The 18,969-nt window shown below is 47.1% G+C and overlaps 1 protein-coding gene across 1 annotated transcript in view; it reads right to left on the minus strand.

The window, feature by feature from the left end:
* Igf1r (insulin like growth factor 1 receptor) overlaps window positions 1-18,969 on the minus strand; it is a 286,828-nt gene that overhangs the window by 51,343 nt on the left and 216,516 nt on the right. The window contains exons 3-5 of the mRNA XM_052160852.1: window positions 16,151-16,463; window positions 11,839-11,990; window positions 9,211-9,355 (exon numbers count right to left, since the gene is read on the minus strand). Of these exons, the coding sequence (XP_052016812.1) occupies window positions 9,211-9,355; window positions 11,839-11,990; window positions 16,151-16,463 (610 nt within the window). The remainder of the gene's footprint in view (window positions 1-9,210; window positions 9,356-11,838; window positions 11,991-16,150; window positions 16,464-18,969) is intronic.

The raw sequence follows: 18,969 nt of genomic DNA on the forward strand, positions 1-18,969 counted from the left end.
GTCCTCACCCACATCAAAGCCCCTCTCTAGGGTGGCCTGCCTTCAACAGGACCTTCACATACAGAGACATGAGTGACAGCTGCAGTGTTGCCTAGCAGCTCCTGACACTTCCGCCAGAACTCATCAGGGAGTTCAGAGGTGAGGACCCAGGCCCAGAAAAACCATGAATTCAACAACAGCACAAACCATAGGCAGTTTCCTCGGAGCTATAAGAGAGTGTTCATACAACCCTCATTCCTAAAGACAGAGTGTAACCGGTGAAGTCTGAGTTCTCATGAGAGCCAGTATGCAAGGGTGCTTATACCACAAGTCTGGTAATCCAGACCCCGTAAAGAAGAACCAACAGTTACTCTGTAAGGCTGCCTTCTGACCTTAGGACATACATCCCTCTCACAGGTATCATGTACTCATAAAGACAACAGCGCAATGAAATTATTCTTAAAGAGTCCTCACAGTTAGGAGTCAGAGCTCAAGTGTCATCTACCCAGTTGAACGGAAGCTCCAGCACTCCTTCAACACGTGCTTCGGCGCAGGGTCTGCAGATGCAAGGGTTCAGTCAGCCAGCTAGCCTTTGGTAAGGAGTATTCCCCTACCATGCCTGTGTCTTGGGATAGGAAACTAAGACTCTGATCAAAGGACTCCAGATCGCAGTACATGAGACTGAATGTCCTAGGGAGGTCCTGGAATACCTGTCAGTCCGAACCGCCACCTATGGGACCCACCAATGTCCACTCTTATTGATGTGGGGGTGGTCACGATAGCCAGACAACTGAAGGATAGGTGTAATGGTGGAAAGATCCAGTCCCATCATGTGTTTTTCCTAACAATGGGACATTTTTAGACTGCCACCTCACTGCTAATCTTGTAACTGTTGGTCCACTTGCTCCTAAGTCTTGAGAGTCCCAGGAGACAAAAATCTCCTGTTACTGAAGACACCTCCAGGCCGGATACAAGAGCCAATTAATCAGGTCAAGCTTCCAACTCAATCTAGGCCAACGCCTCTTAGTAAACTAATTTCAGGAGCAGGAAACAGAACTGCACCAAAAATACCTTCCTTCGGAACCAAACATTCTTCTCCCCAGGGAGGAAGCACGAATTAGAAACTAGGAATTTGACAAATGAAAGGCAGGCACACAGAAACTGGGGGTATCTGACTAATCACTCTGAAAAGCAAGATTATCTTTTCGCAGTAAACACAAACTTTCTCTCTTTAAACAATGCGGAGAAGGCTGGGAGCCAGAATACCAACATCAATAAAACCTGGGCATTGTGGAGCCTGCAGAAGGCAAAAAAAATAAAAACCTTCACCAAAATAATAATCAACCTGCTGGGGAGTGCCCGTCAGCACTGCTTCCCAATCCTCGCTTGAGGCCTTCTCCAATCAAGCGAGAACGAGGAGATGAACCCAGGCGGAGATCTGTCTGCACAACTTCAAAACATTAATGTGATTCAACTGTCATTGTTTTCCCAAAGAAATGACTAGTCAAGGAAACCACTCAGTAAATGTGACTTCATAAATCGTTTCTAAGCTTACTGCTTTTTACAATCACAGAATATTTTTTAAAAACCGAACTGTTCACTTTTTTCCTTTGGCTCCTATAGGCTGTATGATATCCCGGAGTTTTATTGAGTTATATTTTGGCTCTTAGTTTGATCCTTCCCTCCTTCCTTCACTTCTGTTGGTTTTTTTTTTTTAATTAATTAATTTATTTATTTTGAGACAGGATTTCTCTGTGTAGCCCTGGATGTCCTGGAACTCACTCGGTAGACCAGGCTGGCCTCAAACTCAGAAATCCACCTGCTTCTGCCTCCCACGTACTGGGATTAAAGGTGTGCACCACCACTGCCTGGTAGCTCTTAGCTTTTTCAACATTAGGAGAAAAAGAAAAAAGAAAAACCTCTACTTGGATGGGTTTCACCTGCTGATGTGTAGACCTCTTAGGAGGGTTGGTCAATAATCTGGGGGTACTGTCACATTATAAGCGCACAGCCCATACTCAGCTATTATCTGTGGTGACCGTTTCTAGGCCAGCAGCCCCCCTTTTGAGAGCTACAGAGTTAAGAATAACACCCAGAAGACTGCAAGGGACCGAGTGTAGAGCCTTCCATGTACGAGCTGATAACCAGGCCTGCCCCCTCTCCACTGCTGCTGAAGTGCCCCCTGAGTGGTTTACTCGGCTTCTCAGCAGCCCATGGAGGCGTCTCTTCTGGTCTCTTCGGGCCCTGAGGCCAACTGGAAGAATCACACGAGCTAAATATAAAAGGAAGTTATGAGCTTTGAATGGTCTCACAAAGGTACGGGATGACCTGTGCTACTCTGTGAACTGTCAAACCACCCCCCACCAGAACAAAGTCACAGATAGCTAAGTCCTGCACCTCGATACAGGCAGAGCTGAGCTCGAGGTCTCCAGCCTACACAGGACCCCTCTTTCAAGCCCTTACTGACACACTGGAATAGGAACAGTAATTCCTATTCATTTCTGCAAGGAGACACTACTACTGCCTGTTGACAGCTGTCTCTAGAGGGCATCAGAAGCCAGCACACTGAAGCTGTCACCAGTACAGTCATTTACAACACTACGCAGCCCATCTGTAGAATATTGGTTCAAGTCTACAGTTATGCCATCTACACAGGCTCAGCAAGTATGGAAATATACGCCCAGGCAAAACTAAACCAAGCACTACATAGATTGACAGAAAGGGCTGTTTGTTCCAGAGTGCTTTTTGAAAACAGCCTTTCTGAGGTATGTTTTACCTTCTAAAATTGTTCCCACTATAAATATACAGCTCTGTGGGCCTCAATAAATTTATACAGATGGCCAATCATCTTCCTATCATCCAGATTCAGAACATTTATATCAAACTAAAGGTCCCTGTTCTTACCCCACCCCAAGGCATCTCCCCTGTCTGTTTACCCATGGTGTTCCATGTACCATGTTGGCTGGTATCTTGTTGTGCATTTTGTGCTTATACTGAGAAATCCTTAGATCATATCCAATGCACCATTTTGAGGAAATACTATTAAAAATGTTGCTAAGAGCATTCACATGTGATATTTGCATGTACATGCTCCCATGTCTCTAGGAACAGCCTAGAATTGCCAGGCAACACAATTAATGGTAGGTATTTTAGAAGTCCCAAGTAAGTGCTAAAATGTGGTTATGTTAGGGTCTAGTCCCAGAGCAGGAGGCATTACAATACACTTAGTCTGCAAAGGGTACAGATGCCTAAGCATACTAAGAATTCCAACTCCTACACTGGCCCCCTGTATTTTTTTTCTGTTCAAGACAATAATCCGCTGGGCGGTGGTGGCGCATGCCTTTAATCCCAGCACTTGGGAGGCAGAGGCAGGCAGATTTCTGAGTTCGAGGCCAGCCTGGACTACAGAGTGAGTTCCAGGACAGCCAAGGCTATACAGAGAAACTGTCTCAAACAAACAAACAAACAAACAAGACAGTAATCCTCGGCAGCACCTAAGATCGTGAACTTTTAATTTATTTGATTGCTCCCAAACCAAGGTTATCCAAAGCAGAGCACTTTTTTCAAATAACAGAAATATTTTCTCTCTTATTCAAGGAGAAACACACATCCCTATCCCATCCCCTCACTAAACACCTGACTTTTCTTCATCCCCCTTCCCGCTCGCCCATGTTCCCCTTGTTTTGCTAGAGATCAGGTGACAGGCATCACACGTTCTAGGTTATGTGCTCCACCATTGCACCACACCACTACTTCTGAGAAAACCCTTGCTCCCCTTTCTGTGTCTGTACTTGAGCACACAGCTGTGCAGGCTTCTGGACACAGGAGAGGAAGCCAGTGGGTGACCCTGGGCATCCTCCTGCTACTTTCCACCTCACTGTGCTGAAAGAGGCATTCCCACGAAGCCTGAAGCTCCTCATGGGTCAGGTCAGGCAGGTCAGCTGACTAGCAAGTTCTTGGGGTCAGTCTGTCCCAGCTCACCACCTGGAGCTGTGTGCGGGTGCAGCTATGCTCGGCCGCGCCGAGGACTCAAACATGAGGCCCCATGATTGCTGAGCAAGTGCACTTAGCAAGGGAGTCATCTCTCCACCTCCAATGACCTTATCTGAAGTTGGGATTCTACAGATGTGCCACATTACAGAGAGAGAGAGAGAGAGAGAGAGAGAGAGAGAGAGAGAGAGAGAGAGAGAGAGAGAGAGAGAGAGACAAAGAGATGGCTGAGACTGAAGTCGGCTGCTACCCGTGTCCCGTTCTGTCCACTCTGATGTCTGTTTTGATGGGATTCTGCTACCCGATTCCCATCCTGTGGTTGTCCACTCTGATGTCTGTTTTAATGGGATTCTGCTTTACCCATCACCAGCCTGGAAATCAGTTTACAGAAATGGCTCATGATGAGCATGTGTGACACAGGCAAGCAGGCCCAGAAAGCAAGCACAGGAACTACACGCTAGGCAGACACACTTGTGTTCCCATGAAGGCTGCTCAGAAGGCCAAGATCAACTACAGTGCTTTCTTGGGTAGCTAAGGCTGAAGGAAACCTTCCTGGGGGGATATCCCTCTATCTACCAAAACAAAAGGCTTCAGAACCCTCCTGAACCACACAGAAGCATTGATGCTGTTCTCAGTAGCCATAGAAAGTCTCAAGAAATAGGTTCCTTCAACACTGAGTTGAGGCAAGATTGCTTTAAAAAAAAAATCACAAGTGGCCTGGTGATATATACATTTGAAGGATCACAGGGATAACAAGCCATTTCTAATCCTTGTCATGTGTCAAAAGTACACAGAAATACTCGAAGCGTAAGTTGGCAACTCCCCCGCCCCAAGTTTACTGTCTGACTTGGGGTGAGGGGTAACCTGGTGAAGTACAGCATGGCTTCTCTTCCCCTGTAACTGATGTATCACACATTCTGGGAAACACTGGAGGGAAGGCAATCTTAGTTTAAACTGACAGCACCCTGAAATTAAATGTCAGATAGCTCTGCTAACATACCCCTCTTCAAAAGCTCCAGCGGGGCCCAAGGCTTACCTAAAGGATAACCTCCCCATCTGTAGGCATCTGGTACTGCCTACCTCCACAAGAGCTACACACGAGACAGGCCCACATGTCATCCTGTGCTCTCTCTCCTCTTCTGTCCCCGTGCTTTCTAGTCCCCCTTATCCTTCAAGGCCAGGTCTACTCAGAAGCCTGTGTGGCCTTCTCCACCAGAGTCTTCCTTTTGGTACCCAAAGCACCTTCTTTCCTCTCCCCTGGGGCACGCTGAAACCTGTGCTTTTCACTACCCACTTTTTGCAAACCTTTCTTTCCTTTATTGAATAAATGAGGAAGAAGTGAACCGGCCAAACCTAATACTATCCCGAGGACAGACAAAGGTGAGTCCTTGCTATGTGTGGCGCCTCAAACGGCTTTGGATTTCATCACAGGCGAAGAGAGGCAGACCAGAGAAAGCTACTAAAGAGTCTCAAATGTCCTAGCCAGAGATAGAGTTTTGAAGCAGGTGGCTCTCAACCTGTGGGTCGAGACCCCTTTGAGGTCGTCTATCTGATATCCTGCATAGCATATATTTGCATTACAATTCATAACAGTAGAACATTATAGTTATGAAGTAGCAAGGAAGATATGATGGCTGTGGTCACCACTACATGAGGCAGCAGCACTGAAAGGCTGAGAAGCGCTGGTTTCAACAGCCATCTCCAGGCCTCACCTGCCCTTCTCAAATGCTAACAGCAGGGCGGGGCGTCAGCTTTCCAGGGAAGCTTCCCAAATACCAGCATCCTTAAAAAGACTTGGCTGATATTTATAATAGCCAGAAGCTGGAAACAACCCAGATGTTCCTCAACAGAGGAATGGATACAGAAAATGTGGTACATTTACACAATGGAGTACAATTCAGCTATTAAAAACAACGACTTCACAAAATTCACAGGCAAATGGATGGATCTAGAAAATATCATCCTGAGTGAGGTAACTCAGTCACAAATGAACACACACGGTGTGTACTCACTGATAAGTGGATATTGGGCAAAGAGCATGGAATACCCATGATACAACTCATGGACCACATGAAGCTCAAGAGGCAGGAAGACAAAAGAGTGGCTGCTTCAGTCCTACTTAGAAGGGGGAATACTATAATTAAGAGAATTATTATAGGGGCTTGGGAGGAAGAGAAGGGGGCGGGGGAGAGGGGCAGGATCAGGTATGGAAGGAGATGGAGGCAGCAGCACTGAAAGGCTGAGAAGCGCTGAGGGTCAGGAAATTGAACAGAGGTGTGTAACAATGGGATTGGGGAACTGGGGATAGCAACCAGAAAGCACCAGATGCCAGGAAAGCCAGAGCATCCCAGGACCCCATGGGGATGACAGAAGCTGAAATACCCCACAAAGGGGAGGGAGAACCTGTCGAGACCAAATCCAGAGGTTAGGCATGGCCACCTGGTTGAGGAATGGGGCCGGGCCACCCACCCATCTTCAAAATTCTAACCCAGAATTGCTTCTGTCTAAAGGAAATACAGGGACAAAGAGTGGAGCAGAGACTGAAGGAAAGGCCATCCAGAGACTGCCCCACCTGGGGATCCATCCCACATGCAGGTACCAAACCCAGACACTATTGCTGACACCAAGAAGTGCTTGCTGATACAGCTGTCTCCTGAGAGGCTCTGCCAGAGCCTGACCAATACAGATGCAGATGCTCGCAGCTAACCATCAGTCTGAGCACAGGGACCTCAATGGAGGAGTTAGGGGAAGGACTGATGGAGATGAAAGGGCCTTATCTGGCATCAAGGGTAAGGGAGGCCCTTGGTCCTGTGAAGGCTTGATGCCCCAGTGTAGAGGAAAACTAGTGCAGTGCGGCAGGAGTGGGTGGGCGGGTGGGGGAGCACCTTCATAAAAGCAGGGTAAGGGGGGATGGGATAGAGGGTTTGCAGAAGGGAAACCGGGAAAGGGGATAACATCTGAAATGTAAACAAATAAAATATCCAAATTAAAAAAAAAAAAAAGACTTGGCTGGTTCGTCATATCTAAGTTTTGAATAATGAACAAATAGTTTATAAATATTCTTGGAAATAAAAACCAGCCTCCAATTTTCAGCAATATCTAAGTGTATGATACTTTTAGTTAAGCCATAATGATAAGATAATCGTACCATGTATTAGTCCCAATAAAAATAATCAAAGCCTCCTTTTGACTCTCTATGCCTATCGCTCGCTCAGTGTGAGAAGAGGTGTGGGAGTAGCAAATCTGACAGCTACTAATCTGCCAAGGGAAGGGTGCTTCCCCATGTCAGGGATTCCAGAGCACTCGGGGAACATACTCAAACAAGACTGGGTTACAGTCACTTTCAAATTTAACACAAGCAACACGGCCTCATGTAGGTGGAGGCAATGGAACGACTGCGGCATTTGGGGGCCGGGGACCTGGCACGTGCTGTAGATTCCCAAGGAGAAGGATGTTTTTCTGAAGCTTCTCTGCTCCCAATGGGATGATGGATGGGGTGAGCAGTTCTGCTTCTGGCTGTACCAGGGGAAGAACTGGGCCAGAGCTGGCCTGAGAAAAACTGGAGGTTGTAAAGAAACCTCATCCAGACACAGGAGCAAGGACAAGCCTTCCCCAGATCTTCCCATCACTGTCTTTCTAAGGGAACTGGTTGCTTAACTGATACATTTATACAATTTCAAAGCATTAACTCAGAGCTACACCAGAGCCATGGTAAACATATGAAGGGGCCAGCAAAGGCCCACGCGGCCGCAGTCTGGACAGAAGCTGTGCGTACGTGCGGCGAGCACCGGCTCTGCTCTCCGCCGAGGAAGCCAGGGTTGCTTTAAAACCCAGCTTGTAAAGCATTTCTGTGCAGAAGGCACAACCCTATCAATACTCCAAATCCTGCAAGCTGGTCAATAAACAAACGCTGTAAGCTAATCAATGTACAAGCTCCGCAAGCTGAAAAATCTTTGTAATAAAATGAACTGTCTGTACTTTGCAAGTCTTTCTGCTTCTCTGTTTGAAAAGGAGAGGGCTTGGGTGTCAGGTGCTCAAGGACTTGCTATACAAGCACGAGGACCCGAAACCCATGTAACAAGCACCTGAAATCTCAGCGCTTGGAAGGCGGACACAGGGACAGCTCTGAGGCTTGTTAGCCAGTCAGGCTGCAAACTGGTGAGCTCCACATTCACCAAGAAACATTCCCAAAAAATGAGATGGAGAAAAATATGCCCCATGTCTCCTTGAACCTCCAGAGGAGGTGTGCACAAATGTACACATGCTCACACACACAGACAGACACACACACACACATGCGCGCGCGCGTGAGCACAGTAGGCTGAGGCAGCTTAAGTGTCAGATAAACCACAATTTCCTTGGGAGTTAAGCACCACAGGCAGACTGCTGTCTGTCACCCCTGCAGGAAAGGTTCCCTGGGAATACCTTTGACTGCCACCTCAGCGGCCTAGCTTAGACTCCTGTGGTGGTTTGGATGAGAAATGTCACCCACGGGACATGTTTGAATGAAGGGCCCCAGGTGTTGGTGCTTCTTGGGGAGCCTGTGGAACCTTTGGGAGGTGCAGCCTCCTAGGAGGAAGTATACCAGGAGTGGGCTTTGGGAGTTCAGGGCCTCCTCTCATTTCCTGTCTCATGCTTGCAGTTTGAGATGTGAGCTCTAACCTTTTGCCTCGCCCTCTTATTGCCACGCCTCTCCCGCTGTTGTGGACGCTCCCCATTATAATAAGCTCCTCCTTCCTGAAGTCATTTTGGTCATGGTGTCTTATCACTGCAACAAAAAGTAACTACGACAATATGCGACCCTTGATGACTCTACCTTAAGAATGAAGACACCCATTTTCCAAATTAGCAGTATCCTGTGGGTGGCCAAATCACAACTCCACACAGGACTTAGAGCAGGAAGGTAGGTGACCACCCAGGCAGCAGGAGCAAGTCCTGGGTTTCCCCTTCATTCTCCTTAACAACGAAGGTCACCTATTTGGGTATGTACCCCAAGTAAGTTTGAAAAATACACTATTCAAGGATGTGAGCAGGCTCAGCCCGTAAGGGTAAGGGCCACTGCTGCCAGGCATGAAGAGCTGAGTTTGAGCCCCAGGACCCACATATCGGAAGGAGAGACTGACTCCCACAAGTTGTCTTCTGACACACAAACACACACGCACACGAACACTATTCGGACACAGAACACTATTAGGCCTCAACACGCTGCAATTCTGTGCAAGGAGACTACAGACTGCTTACCCTTCCAGCTGCTCTTCTCCTAGGATGAGACGAAGGTTCTTCAGGAAGGACAAGGAGACCAAGGCATGGGAATGGCGGATCTTCACGTAGCCGGTCACCACCTCAATAAGCCCCATGAAGTTCTCCAATTCCGAGGCAATGTTATCTAGAGAAGAAGGAGTCCATGTCACTGTGCTTTCCTCTGGTCAGGTGACACACTCTACTCAGATTCACACACATTGATGTGATGGCAAATGGGAAGCAGGTCTTGTTTGGGGGACTGCAGCGAGAAGGCTGGAGTAGGACCAACTGTCCCCAGTGAATACACACCGTCTCCACAAGCCACAATGGGACAAGGCCTCTGAGGCAGGAAAGCAGACTTCTGGGAGGCTGGCTGCTGCAGTTGCCAAGCTGATTAGCAGAACGTGAAATCAGAAATGCCAGGCTGCTAGTTAGCCCCAGCTGACAAACGGAGGCAACGTCTTTTAACTATGCTCTGTGACAGGCAGTCTTGGCTCTACAGAGCCCTGGCAGGACCAAGCAAACCTGTCCCAGCCTCAGTAAAAATGGTCTTTGCTGGGCCTGTAGTTCCATGTTTAAAGACTCCATCTAGGGCTGGAGTAAAACACTCCAATATCACAGCAGTGATGGTTGCAGGTGGCTGGTTTATCTTGTTCTACTATTGAGACAGGGTTTCATGTATCCTAGGTTGAAGATGAGGCTTTCCCTCCCTGACCTGCAGGGAGTCTTGTCTTTTTTTTTCTCTCTCCTTCCTTTCTTCTTCCTTCCTAAATCATTTCTGCATCTCTATGTTTTCTACTCTGCTCAGGATTACTTCTGTAACCAAAAAGTTGGCAGGAAAAGTTGCTAACGCAATAGGACACAGAAACAGTGAATTCTCTTTTGTCCTGCTTACCCACCATTCACATAGTAAATAAGAACATAAACTTCAGTTCGGTTCATGACAAAATTCTAAGACTATAATAAATTAGGTGAGGTCCACTGAAGAGATTTTACTATATCTGATTTTTGAAGGTTGATTTGGTAAAAAGATTCTCCTTTGGTTTGATATAAAGAAGAGGACAAAGTCTTATACTAAGTCTGGGCTTCACAGAGTCCCTTCACTTGCAATATAAATATAGACAGTGTTCCCTGTATGTAATGACTACAGGAAGTTCAAGCTTGGGTAAAAGAGTGGCTGTGGCTAATTCTGTGTTTTTTTTCCCCAAGAATTGAATCTAAAACCCCTGCGAGAAGGCCAGTGCTCTGGCCATTCTGGACTCATGATGCAAACCAGCCTGGCCTCGAATTCAGAGCTCTGCCTGCCACTGCCTTAGAAGTGCTGGGACGAAAGCTGTGTGTCACCATGCCCAGTAAGTGATACTTCTTCATGGGCTGAATTTCCCAATCACATTTATCTCCCACGACAGGAAGATAGAAAACAGTAAAGTTTATGAATTTTAAAAAGTCATGTCCCTAGGGATGAATAAATTCAAAGAAAATTAATAAATCTGGAATGAGCAAAAATACAATCTGGTTAGTATCATAAGGGTCAGCATCCTTGTGCGGGGAACAGGGCCCTCTCTGGGGTGGAAGGAGAGGGAATGGGTAATAAAAACTAAGGACTTATAAAACACACAAACAAATGCAAAACTCCAAACCTACAAAGACACCACTACCACCACCAAAAAACCAAACCAAGCTCCCCAAACAAAAACAAAACACAAATAAACAAGCCCCCCAAACCAAAACACTTTGTTTCTACTTCTTCTATACCCTAAGAATATAATTCACTAATTTAACACTTAGAGGAAAGCAATCCACTAAATAAATAAATAAGATTTATTCTCTGAAATAAAGGAAAACTTGCTTTCCCTGAAGGTTTAACAGTGAAGATTAAAATAATAGTCTTCTGCCTATAGTATTTTACCTCACGAAACTACTTGGCTCAACTTAGAGGTCCCAGTGGCAGGAACTGAAGGCTGTCTATCTAGGGGACGTTCCCTGTCAGTCAGACTACAGAGGAGAAGGTTGCAGGGCTCTGCCGCCACTGATGGGTGATGCTGTTCATGAGTACAATTCTGAAGCAATGTGCTAGGAGCGCTGTCTACAGCAAATGAAGGAGAGTCTGCAGGCTCAGAGCACAGCCTGAGGTGTGGACGGCACATCTTTCTGGCTCTCAGAAGAAAACCAGGAGATCACTCTTTAAGACTTCCTAAAAATCAATTTAGTAAGTCCTTCCTTTGCTTAGTCTCCTCAAGAGAGGCAAGTGACCCAAACTCTCTGCACTTACAGAAGTGTGGCCTCTGCGGCAGCCAGCCCGAGCCGGCTCATGGGTCTGAGCCATCAGGTCTGTGTGTGTCAGAACAGGCCTTTCCTGCGTAAGGTGTGGCTTAGGAAAGATGAGGGCTGATCCTCTTTACAGGAACATATTCTGGGCTAACGGCTCTAACATCGACTGCCTTTCAATCTGGATTTTATGTTTCAGAGAAACTCACAGGAGAGACGTCACACAAGAGGCTTACTGGCATCCCACGCTGTTTTGCTAAGCCTGTATTCTGGTTGTAACTAAAGCGACAGAGCCAGGAAGAGCGTCATGCAAATAAACCAAGAGATGCAGCCACTGGCCTGGTGGGCTGGGATACTTACTGCCCCGCCGGATGTTAATAAGCAGATTGCCCTTCAAGATGGTGCACCCTTGGAGCATTTGAGCTGAAGTGACCGAATCGATGGTTTTCGTTTTCTTTTCTTCATCGCCACAGACTTTGGGGCAGGGGCCTTCACAGGGGATACAGTACATGCTGGTGAAGATAAAGAGTGGACCAAAAACATAGAAGTGAGCTTATCTTCTTGCATAAAACAAACAAAACACAACAGAAAAGTAAGGAGGCCTTTAGTTTGTTATTACAGCAGCATTCCCTGAAAGAACCTCGCTGCAGCATCCACACGGTCACGCAGTATAATCTCCTACCCAGGGCAAGCCACCCAAGCTGCCACCACACCGAGGGAACACATGCTGCGGAAGAGGAAAGCACGATGCTCGTTTCTAGACAAAATACGTTACCCATGCAAGAAGCATGTGGGCATCACAGGCTTGTGACTGGGAAACCAGCTGCTCTACCTGGGACACACAGACTCACAGGCAACTCTAGGGCTCTGGCAAAGTGGAGCTGCTCCCTGATGAGACCCTTGCCTGCACGCCAGAGGAGGCTGGGAAAGCTGACAGCGGGGCAGGAAGGGACGGCAGTGTCTTCACCACTAACAGGAGTCTAATTCCCAAAGCCCAGGGAGGGAGGGATTCCAACAGGCACCTGGCGCAGTGCAGGTCCATTATTTTCTATCTTGACAGTGCTGTGCAGAAACTTGTAAATTGATCCAAGTGTTGTTTTGCAGCGCATACAATAGAAGCCAGGAAGCTCCCCAGCTCTGTAATGAGGTCCTAATCCAAATGCTACCCCTTAGTGCCACACACAACCAGAAGCCAGGAGCACCAGCGTGCTTCCTGCTTCCTGACCATCATTTAGGAAATGGCAGAGAAGATGCTAAGCTTGGGACTGTGCCTTCTGAGACCTTAGCTGTACACAGAATCAGGGCCGAGAAGCTGGGTTGATTTATGAATGAGAAAAACAACTGAATCTTCTGGGGCGTATGGGATAGCATTATATTCAAATTATTGCTCTTAAGTGAGTCTGATGGAGAGAAAGAAAATCAGGGTTAAAACTATTGCTGCTTTTACTAAAGTCTTCTATCCGCTCCCAAAATACTACAGATAATTAATTTTGTTTGGTTTAAAACCTTAATGGTTCTCTGTTATCTTCCTATTAGGGGAGTGGGAAACAGACCTAGCTAGCCAAAGTGGGAGACATATGGCTTTCCATGATACCACATGCAACAAGCCTGTGGTGCGGGAAGGAGAAGGGCTCCACAGACCATGCACGTGAATGCTCAGTCCCTAACTGACAGAACTGTTTGGGAAGGATTAGGAGGAGGCACGCCCCTGGGGCAGGCTTCCAGGCTTCAAAAAGTTTCCTGCTTAGCCCTCAAGTATTTCCTTCACTCCCCCACCTTGGAGTCTACCCTTTGACGCCATAAGCCAAACTTATACTGCTGTATAGGTAGCTAAGGCCATGGCATTTTACCATGGCAATAGAAAAGAAACTCAGACAGTTCTTATTTCTAGCCTAGGGAGAGAGGGGTTTCCTTCTGAACTTTGTGCTGTGTTTGTGTTTTTCTAATTTAACTACACACCGCATAAAACCCAGCTCTCTCTAAAATAAAAGAAACAAACAGAAACATACTTTGGAATAACTACAGCTTCATACACAGAGCTGCAAAGACAGTCCAGAGCACCCGTGTACCCTTCACCCAACGCTTCCAACTGCTGCTGCATCCAACATGACGCCAACTAGCGACCTGGCACGTGTGTGGGTTCTGTGCATTTCTCCATCTGTCTCAACAGAGTTGCCAATTCCCTACTGCAATCGAGACACAGGACAACTTCAACGCCACAAAGCCCTCCTGGGTGTTACCTGTTTGTAGCCACCCCCTTACCTGCCCCAGAACTCATTATCCCTAACTCCTGGTAACTGCTAGGGTGTCTTCTGCTGCCACTTTGGGAATGTTGCATAAATGCAGTCATATAGCATATGGCTTCTGAGGCTGGTGTACTTCCCAGTGCACAATATCCATGATGTTAAACCTTCCTTTCCCTCACCTGGTGATATTCTGTGGGTGAGCAAGATTTACTACTTATTGTACACCAGGATATGTGAGTTGTCCTCACTTCCTGGTATTACAAACAAAGAGGCTACAGACAAGTACATGAAGTAAATGCCCAGGGTCAACATGACAATGCTTGTTCCTTCCCCATTTATTTTTATAGAAATATGTTTTTCTATTTTATAGAAATAGGAAAACGTGGAACCACCTCCCACTTTGTAAAAACTGTCTAGGAATCATTCTGCAATTGAAAACATTTCTATAAGGATGTATTCTGATTATATATTTATAGTTTAAGTTCCCTAAAATTCACTCTTGTATAGACAGAGCAGAAACAGTATTTAAAAAATACTTTCAAGTAAGTGCTAAATAGGCTTCAAAGGCTGAGAAGGGGACAGCTATTATTTCTTGATAGTGTTTCACTTTAAAATGGAAATATGTGAAAACAGGCATGGAGCAGTGGCTCAAGTGCTCTAAGACCACACGGCAGGGAAGGAGACCCAACTCCTACGAATACACAGCATCCTCACTGTGCATCACAGGACAGCTGAATGCCTTCGAGTAGGGAGAGGAAACAAACTTGCAGGTAAATGTGATACAGTGAGTCCGATGACCAGCTCTCCCTTTTACCAGCCAGCTCTCCCTTGAAGCTCCCAGCCTCAGAAGGCAGGCACTGTGTAGACTGTGGCTGAGCATCTATATATTGCCAGACAGGTCTTTGGCTCAAGATGTAGACTAGCACAGCCTTTTCATATCCTAAACCTGTGATTATTTGGATGTAGCGTGCTTTCAAAGGCCCATCTTGTAATAGCTTGGTCAACAGATTAACAAGGTAGGGTCTACTGGGAACTCTGCCAATAGCACATGCCGAAAGCAATGGAACCAAGGGCTAAAACCAATCCCATCCTCCTCCTCCTACTACTCTTTCTCTTCTTCATAAACTGATCACCTTAAGTATTTTGTTACAGTAACAAAGAGTTGACTAACAGAGACTGCCAACACATGAGTTAAAAAATGGCAGACTTATTTTTAGTAGACTGTATTATACAATTCTGAGTCATTGTAGTCCCTGGCTTACTTAATCATTTAAAAATATTTAATCTTTCCCTTTTCACTGCGATAATGGTGCAGATTTTAAACAGGTAGGAATTTACTTTCCAGTTTAGCATTGTGAAAGAAAACCTAATCTTTGGTTTGATCCAGCAGTCAGCTTACAGTTAGAGACATCTCCAAATACTACAGCAGAAATGGAATCTTCTTTTTGAAGCTGTGTTGAACTCCTTTAATAGAAAGTGACTGTAGCGAAGCTATACATTTTGTACTTACAGAATTGTCGGCCATGTTGGAGATTGGACCTAGGGTCTTCTATGTGCAGAGATTGATCTAAGACCTCCTATAAGCTGGGGTCTGGATCCAGGGCCTCCCTAAGCAGGAGACTGGATCACACAGGTTGGGGGCCGGTTTGAGGGTATCTCACAGGGAAGCATGAGCGGCATTCAGAAGCTCCTAGTTGTACTTTGAGAGGTTTAGAAATGTGCGTGTGTGTATAGCACAGGAGGCAGGGAATGAATTACAACGGAGCCTTCCCCCAAAGTCCTCTGCTCTGATTGTCCTGTGTTTCCAGAGTTATAAAAACCTGTCCTCAAGAACATCTCCCATGACAAGTTTGTGGAAGTACTGCTTGTTCAGTCAGAAACAGCTCTGCTTCCACAGTGAAGCCTCAGCGTCCAGGAAGGAAAACCAGAGGCCACAAAGATGGCAGAAGGCTTAGAGAAAGGAGGTTCTGGCGGAAAACATGGCTGATCGTTCTACTAGGTCATACTTGCAATGAGAAGTGGGAGACCTGTTTCTAGGCCTCCTAAGTGCTGGTGAGGGTTGTCTTCATTCCCTCTCAGACTGCCAAAGCTTTTACTGGCTAGAGTAGCAAGCTGGGAAGGAGTCTCTGTAGTTAAACAGTCTCCAATGCTCACACTTCAGTTCTGCAGGTGCAGGGAGAGCCAGGCTGTGGGAGCACCTAGACAGCAAGTTCATTTTTACTCTTTAGTGCTAGCAAGGCACTCTCAAAGATTAAAAAAAAATATAAAAAAGCAGCTGAAATAGACCCACCACCCCGAGATTCTCATCAACACAAGCTCAGCCATCGCCCTCCGACAGACCCATCTGGATGGACCCATGGCTGGTCCTACACTTAGCGGAGATGCAGCAGAGGACCCTCCTGGGTCTGGGGACAAGAGCCACTGACCTCTGGGTGCTGTTGCGGATGAAGCCCGAGGGGCACTCCTGCATGCACTCGCCGTCGTGGATGACGAAGCCATCCGAGTCGCTGCTCTCAGCGTTGGGGATGTTGGCACAGAAATCGCGGTCCACACAGCGCCAGCCCTCGAACCTGTAGGTGCCAGGCGGGCAGGCAGGCACGCACACGCCTTTGTAGTAGTAGTGTCTGCAGGCCACGCAGGTCGTGTTGTCGTCGGGTGTGTGGCAGCTGCCTAGGCACTCTGGGTGGCAGCACTCGCTGTTCTCGGTGCAGGCTCGCTTCCCGCACACACTTGGGCACACTGTGGGAACAGAGGGAGGGTGGTGAAGATGGAGGGCTACACAGCCTCCCCTGGGTCACACACTGCCACCACCAGCATTAAACGGTGTGCCGGAGATGGGCTAGGACAGTGCACCTCCTCTGTACTCGGTGTAGATCTTACTGTGAATTCCGAAGATACAACCCAAGCCCAGTCCATTCTCTCCTTCAGAATCCCGGTTTGCTATGGGGTGAGCCATTAACTTCTAACACCGGTGACCTCTTTATAAAACAGGTGGCCACACCCATTAAGAGGGAGCCCATGGCACAGGTGAACAGAGAGACATACAAACAATAGGGGCCACTAGGACAATAAAAGGCACTGCATTCTTCCGCCCTCCTTTTGTGTGAGAATCCCGTCCTGAGACGCCAGTGCATGCCTGACGCACACACAGAACACGGGCCTGCGCATGCGCCCCTTTCCCTCGTACACGCACCGCCATGCAGGGAGGAGGCCTAGCAAGCATGGTGGCTTGAAGGAGAAATGCCCTACACGGGTTCACAGATGTGAACCACCGGCCTGTGTCGGTGGTGGTCTGTCTGGGAAGGTCAGAGAGCCCTTTGCTGGGAGCAGCCTGCTAGAGGAAGTCCTTTGCCTAGGGTAGAGTTTGAGGTTTTCCAGCCTGGCCCTGCTCTTTATTTCCTGTGTGTGTGTGGGTGGAACGTGACCACGATGTGCTTCCTGCCTGACAAGTCTGAAGCTGTGCCTTCCCTCCCCTCCCGCCCCCAATGGACTCTGTCCCCTCTATCTCTAGCTCCACTTTCTGTCATGGTATTTTATCACAGCAACAGGAAGGCATCGAATACAACAGGAGACTGGTCAAAGCCTCTAGGTTACAGCAAACTAGGACCACACTGTTTACAAAGCACTGCGTGACCGTGACCTCTCTCTTCTCCAACTCCAGAAAAAAGAAATCAAGGCTATAGAGGGACCACTCTTTGCCATGAGCACAGACGTAATTATGGGCTCTAAAGAGGAACAAGGTGTGAGGTACCACAGTACTTGCCAAAGGCTTTGGTAATGCCTGTGTCTGCTTGTATCATCCTAAAGCCTTTACCCCAGAAAGGTAAAGACAGCAACTTCCCCGAGCAACACAACCTTCACACAGGTTGCTAGATCGATCATATGGTACAGGATGGTAGCACACTGGGTTCCTGCACCTAAGGAACACCTACTACAGGCCTTGTTAAGTTAAAGGCCAGGTCTAGTAATTACAGATCTAAAATTCACACCCCAAACAGGTACTCTGCTAAGCACCTCTATAAATATGTCATAGCAAACACACACTATGGCCTATGATCCTTACTTGTGAACAATGTATAAAATGAATTCATGAATGAAAGGAAGGAAGGAAAAAGAAGGGAGGGAGGGAGGGAGGGAGGGAGGGAAGAAGGGAGGAAAGAAAAAAGGAAGAAAGGAAGAAAGGGAAGGATAAGAGGAAGGAAAGAAGAAAGAAATCTGGTTAGTATTACATGTACCCTATCAGGGGAGAGGGATAGTTTAGAAATACTACAGAACTATATAGATATGCATATTTTAACTGTGATATACCAATGAGTCAAGATTCTATGTTTTTATTATAAAAAAAAATCCACACTAAAACCAAAACCAAAACCAAACCAAACAAGCGCAAGCAACCACAGATAACATAACGAACACACAAGTTCACCTGCCGCCCCAGACAACCACTCTGACAACCCTTCATGATGTGGTCTTTCCTGGATTCTTCCTGTGCTTGGCTGTCTGACTACACATGATTGTATGTAAAGACCATTCACCGGGAAAGTACCCCACCCTACAATAGTCCCGAGGCATCTCACCATTAAAGCCGTGTCCCAGCATCGAATGCTCCCTCCCAGCCCACGCGTTACTGGTCTATGAGCATAGCCATCTTTGTGGGCACCACCGCATGCCATTAGGATCAGTTTTCAGAACTGACTCCACTGAGTCAGTATGTTCTCTGGGGTCTTACACTAGTCTGTCTACACAGCTGTAAGTCACATCCAAGAATTCCCATGTCACTGTACTTAAAAACAGACGCCACAATGCCAACAGTTAAATCAGTGGTGTCACCCATTCAACCCTGCGAGGCTAAGTAATCTTGTACTTTACTCTAAAGTCATCCCTCCGCAGAAACATTGGGGCACTTCCCCTCCCTGGTTATTTTCCCCATGTAGGAGGTTTTGGTATTTGGCTGGGCATACTGTCATCTCTTTGGCTCCTGTGCCTCCTACCCTCTACTGCGGTTAGAGTGTGTCTGCCATGTGGTTGAAGCTCTCCCCACCGGCTATAAGCAAGAATCTTACTAGGGCTTCCTAGAACATTCCTTTAAAAGCACAGTGTGTGTATCCTTCTTTCTTGCTGGTTGGAGCACAGAAGTGATGCACAGATAATCATGCGGCCATCTCCAGAACATATGCAACATGGTGAGTTCAAAAGAGCTCGGCCTCTCAAGATGGCTGGCAGCTCTAGACCAGTGGTTCTCAAC

Source organism: Apodemus sylvaticus, chromosome 1 (genome assembly GCF_947179515.1).
Source record: "Apodemus sylvaticus chromosome 1, mApoSyl1.1, whole genome shotgun sequence".
NCBI lineage: Eukaryota > Metazoa > Chordata > Mammalia > Rodentia > Muridae > Apodemus > Apodemus sylvaticus.